At 43.0% G+C, this 6000-nt stretch overlaps 1 protein-coding gene across 1 annotated transcript in view; it reads left to right on the top strand.

Moving 5' to 3' along the window:
• Positions 1-1022: 1022 nt before the first annotated feature.
• The window catches only part of LOC137498910 (uncharacterized), a 29487-nt gene continuing 24509 nt past the window's right edge, over positions 1023-6000 (top strand). Inside the window, exon 1 of the mRNA XM_068226706.1 lies at positions 1023-1112. Coding sequence (XP_068082807.1) covers positions 1035-1112 — 78 coding nt within the window. The 5' untranslated portion in view covers positions 1023-1034. The remainder of the gene's footprint in view (positions 1113-6000) is intronic.

The following is a 6000-nucleotide window of genomic DNA, read 5'->3' as shown; positions in this document are numbered from 1 at the left end:
GAATTTCAAAGTGTATCGACGCAACATGTAATACAGATGAGGCTGTCAACTACATGCCAAATCTTCTGAACAACTTGGAGTCACGTGGAGTACCCCCGAACATCTTGGAGTGGATGTTTGTGGCACGGATTAACCTTCCGAGGAATATGAATCCGCCTTCCCTCTGCAAAGGAATATGACTCTCAATCAAGAAACTGATGCCTAATATTATTGAAGACACCACCATGATTGGACATACCGCGGGCGTAGTAATCAATTCTAGGATTCAAATGATCTCCTCGGATATCCCGTTTCAATTTAGACATCTTCATTTCCCCCATTTGTGTGAGTTTATATTTGTGCATCAACAAGGCACAAGGGCAGCCGTATGGAGTTGTAGGACTCGATCATCGGAAACGGTGCTTCTCTTATGGTCAATTGTACGTGGGTTGGAAAGACAAACACTCTGTACATATCAGCTCCAAATGGAAGGACAAATATAGTTTAACCTGAAGCTCTGTAGTTTGTGTTAGTATTATTTGTACCATCCACCAACCCGGTAGATCTTAAGCATTGGATGTAACAATAGTTATTAAAATAAAATAATGCAATTAGTGCTATTTAAGAAAAAACGATGTGTGTTAAATTAATAAACGCGAGTGAAGCCGCGGGTACATGCTAGTAAGAAATGAAGTCTGATTAAAGTATTCTTTCATACATTTATAATGGCTATAAAATTGAGAGTATAATATGATATGTAAAGTATGGGTGTTATACAGGACATGGTTATGCTAAAATGTGATAAAATAATCTCACTTAAATGACGCAAGTAGGAACATAAGAAAAAAAATACGTAATATGAATGCGCAAGTTGATTACTGCATATCACCATCCTTATCGTAAATTGACATGGAATATTTTACGGTTGTGTACTTTAGTACTTTAGTGATATCTTTAAGATACTATGAATAATTATTCCTTTCCTCCTCTAATTTTATCTCCTACTGCTGTTAGTATAAATGAACGTCGCTGTAGGTGTACTCCAGGTTCTTTCTATGAAGTTAGACACATCGTCAATAATGGTGAACGCACGGACACTTTCCATATTCTTGGCACTCATGTGCCAGTACGCTGTAAGTGATCTCCGTTTATAATTATTATTATTATTATTATTATTATTATTATTATTATTATTATTATTACTATTATTATGATGTCTGACTCGTTGGCTGAATGGTCAGCGTACTGGCCTTCGGTTCAGAGGGTCCCGGGTTCGATTCCCGGCCGGGTCGGGGATTTTAACCTTCATTGGTTAATTCCAATGGCCCGGGGAGTGGGTGTTTGTGCTGTCCCTAACATCCCTGCAACTCACACACCACACATAACACTATCCTCCACCACAATAACACGCAGTTACCTGCACATGAAAGATGCCGCTCACCCTCATCGGAGGGTCTGCCGTACAAGGGCAGCACTCGGCTAGAAATAGCCACACGAAATTATTATTATTATTAAATTATTATTTTTATTATTACTTTATTCATTATATTACAATTTGTGCGAAATTTAGCCAGTCATACGATGTCTTTTATAGACTTTCGGCTGATCCAAACCCCTCATTTTCATTATGTTGTCTGCTCTGTTGTGAGAACCTGAAGTAATGAGTTCTCTGACGCGCGGTGTTGAGTCTTGCCTGCAGCTACTAGTTCTCTGGGCAATGCTAGAGTCAGCTTTTGACCTAGAATACGGGTATTGTTTCGGAACCTTACTTGGGCCGCTGAACGGTACAAAAGCCTTCATAGAAAACTCTGATCCCCCACCTCTGGATCACCTGCAACTGGGGAAAGGTCGTTTATTTGATTAATTCATTAGATTTTCCTTGTTACAGGTATGTCTCTATTTCTTTCTTTCTTTCTTAATCCGTTCACGGTCCAGGGTTGGCTTTCCTCGGTCTCAGCAAGATATCCCACCTCTAGTGCCTCAAAGGCAGTGTCCTGGAGCGTGAGACATTTAGTCGGGGTTACAACTGGGGGAGTTCTTTGGCCGTCTCACCTGATATGCTGAATAGGGACCTTGTTGAGAATGGAAACATTGGAAGAGGTGGGCAGGGAAGTGGGAAGGAAGCGGCCGTGGGCTGGAGTTCGGTACCATTCTGGCGTTAGACAGGAGGAGAAGAAGTGGGAAACCACAGGAACCTCTTCGAGGATGGCTGAATTTGGAATCGAAACTCCCCTTCCCTACTCATTTGACTCCCTGAGGCTGAGTGGACCCCGTTTCAGTCCTTGTACCACGTTCCAAAAATCGTGGCAGAGCTGTAAATCGAGCCCGAGCCTCCAGGAGTGGCAGCTAATCACAGTAACCACTACACCACAGAGGCGAACTATGTCCCTATAACTACACTCAGCATTATAACGCTAATAGTGTTGATATCACTCTACACATTATCACACTTTTTTATGCCGGGCTGAGCGGCTCAGACAGTAGAGGCGCTGACCTTCTGACCCCAATTTGGCAAGTTCAGTCCTGGCTCAGTTCGGTGTATTTGAAGGTGCTCAAGGGTTTTTGCTATTCGTGGTGAGGCATTCCGCCAAATATTATCCTCCCATAACTCAGGCTCTCCGTAGCAGGCGCCACGCTCCTCTGCCGTCCATCTAGCAATCCGCCCCTGGCCCGAACCCGACCAGGTTTTTTCTACCTTCACTAGACCTACTCTCGTGGTTCCCACTTGGCAGTCATGGGTTCGCCACGTTCCGAACCCGTGGTTCCTTCAGACTACGTACGGCAAAGTAATGTGTTCGTTCCAGCACACCGCAGTGAGCTTTCACCTCAATCACCAGCAACCACTTCACCTGAACCACCATATCACCCATGCAGAGATATCTAGAATGCCTCTCCAGCATGTGTGGGCGAGGTTTCCACTTCCAAGCCTTCGCTTGGGCTAGTAACAATCACACTGTTCAACATGTGCTTTTTGTCCGCGAGAGTGTATTTTATTTCCCTCAGACCCTGCAGACAAGTCCGTAGCCCCCGTATCCGCCACCTGGGGCGGGCCCGATAGGGAAACAGGCAAGATAACCCCCACGGGGGCTTGGTGTCTGCATTGAAAGCAATAATTCTCCCACCATTCCGATCATAGTAGCTTACCCGCAGCCCTATATTATAATCTGTCTATCTATATATTAAAAATAGTTTACTAAAAACAGGCCGTCCGTCCGTTCGACTGGACCTATTTGTTTCATTTTCGTTTTATTCTGTGTGGAATCAGCTGCCGGTGAATCATGGCAATTGATATGTCTACAAGTTCATACAACTATGAGCAGTCAGAAAGTCAAATCATTAAATGATCACTCCAATAATTGCTGGCGGAGGCTTACGCTAACATTCTCTACTTGCAGGTTGCTAAGTGACTAACACTTCCATTAATATTGTGATATATGTGATTTTCATTCTTAGTAATGTCACTGCATGCAGCCATGTTTGATTACTACCTGTCAAGCCAGAGAGCAAACATTTCCTCTTATCGCGGAAGGATACTATTCCCTGCTAGATATTCTGATTCTCTAACCTTTCGTGGCCTCTAAATGTATTCAACAGATGGCAGAGCATTCTAGCGACTAACATGGTGCTAAGAGAAAATATCTACTTACTAACAGACCCAATCATGGCATACGCCTTAGACATTATCCAGGAACAACTATCGAAGGATAACTTAGCTGCATTAGAATGAAGGCCATGTATCTTTAAAAGTTTCCTGCCTGAAAAAAAAACGCTACTTCGAGACAAACTTATGAACTCACAAGACAACTATTCTATACAGAACTGCGATTAACAATACAATTGCTTTCTACTTCACACTACCAAGCTTTACATCAAGAAATGCAGGATATAAAAGCGAATATATGGATAGATTTTTACCAAAAAATGGCACGACAGAATGGATGAATTCTGACTGCGAACTGCGGTACACCATAACACGCTTATTATACGTTCATAAAGCCATTGAAAGGGCGGCTGAACAATATGACTATGAAAGGCACATCAAGACGAGTTATCTGACCTATTAATAACGAATTTTAGGGGGAAAGCGCGTCCTCTACTTCAGTATTAACTCTTGCATTTCCCATGTTTGGTTTTATGTTGATAATTCCCTAGTTGCCTGACCAAGAATCTGCTCTTCCTGCCCATGCATTTCACTTACACCAACTACATCTTCTGTAATATTCTATTCATTTCCATTTCCAGATTCCCTTACCAACGACAGCCATAAAAACTTCAAACATTCCACGCTTCGACTCGCAGATTGTCAATATTCATCTTCGTGATGATTGAGCCCTCCCATGTAGTCTCCACCCGGAGATACGAATGGGAGTCTCTTTTACTTCCGAGATATTTTATTCGCGTGAAATTCTTCATCAGTAGATCATCCATTCATACAGAAACAGCTGCATGTCCTCGGGAGTTAGTTACGGCTGTAGTTTCCCGTTGCTTTAACCATGTAGCAGTATCAACACAGCCAAGCCACGTTAAATATCATTATAAAGCCATGTCAGTCAATAATCCAGAATGCGGTCCTTGCAGATTCCGAAGATTCGCCTTTCCATTATCCGTCTCTCGACAGATACCCATTCGATATGATTGCAACTAAGGTCCGGATATCTACTTGATTTGGACTGCGAAGCCTCCCCGACCGCGGCAATGTCACATGGTTCACATAGTTCTCATGTATAACTCCATAATATACAAAAAATTACGAGAAATCGCTAGGTGGCTTAATCTTCAATCTAATCTTCAATAACACCAGGACAATTGTTAAAACAGAATTGTTCCTCTTAGAGTGATGTTTCAGTAAATAAATAAATAAATAAATAAATAAATAAATAAATAATTAAATAAATATATAAATAAATAAATAAATACATATTGCTAACAAATTAAACTCATGTCATCAATCCTCGTGGTGCATCTCTTTTCATGCTCTCCCCGAAATGGAGGCGATGTGTATGTACCAGTTTTTTTTTTATTTTTTGCTAGGGGGCTTTACGTCGCACCGACACAGATAGGTCTTATGGCGACGATGGGATAGGAAAGGCCTAGGAGTTGGAAGGAAGCGGCCGTGGCCTTAATTCAGGTACAGCCCCAGCATTTGCCTGGTGTGAAAATGGGAAACCACGGAAAACCATTTTCAGGGCTGCCGATAGTGGGATGTACCAGTTTAACCACATACCAGCCCTTAAATATCTGGCGGTATGGCAGCTAAGCAGGACGCAACATAGGCGACCATACATTGTGCTACAACCACTGAAGAGATTTCCATGTTTGATAGCTGATTTTAAAACGTGGTGTTTCAGTAGCAATTCCAAATTTTATTTTTAAGGAACACAAGTACTGGGTTGTGTATGGTGATTCAAGGCTTCTTCTATTTATCAGTTCAATGGCTTGACGTAGACCCTGAGGTGACAGAGTGGGAGCGAGAATCACGTAATTACCCAATGATTGCATGTTTCGAATCCGAGCGAAGGAAATTCCCTTCTCATACCTATAATATGCTCAATTACTTTGATATGACTGTTTGTCCCACGGTAGACAGCAATTCTAACGGGAGCGCATTAATCTCCTGGTTCCTTCTTCCTATTTAGATCACCGGGTGAATTAGTCGTGCGGCAGGGGCGCGCAGCTGTGATTTTGCATCCGGGATATAGTGGGTTCGAACCCCACTGTCGGCAGCCCTGAAGATGTTTTTCCGTTGTTTACCATTTTCACACCAGGCGAATGCTGGGGCTGTAACTTAATTAAGACCATGGCCTCTTCCTTCCAATTCCTAGGCCTTTCCCATCCCATTGTCGCCATAAGACATGATCTCCTGTGGCTCGGTCTACCTGTACGGCCACGTCCCACCCCGGGATATGGCTAGGTACAACAGGTTGGCCCTGTTTAAAAAGTACTTCTGCTGGGCACGGTCGAGGTGAGCCCTGCTGATAGAGCCCAGAGAGTGGTTGCTGCATCGTGGTGATCGCGTCCCGT

Source organism: Anabrus simplex, chromosome 3 (genome assembly GCF_040414725.1).
Source record: "Anabrus simplex isolate iqAnaSimp1 chromosome 3, ASM4041472v1, whole genome shotgun sequence".
Lineage (NCBI taxonomy): Eukaryota > Metazoa > Arthropoda > Insecta > Orthoptera > Tettigoniidae > Anabrus > Anabrus simplex.
Note: the sequence above shows the minus strand (reverse complement) of the source record. Positions and strands in the feature narration are given on the sequence as shown.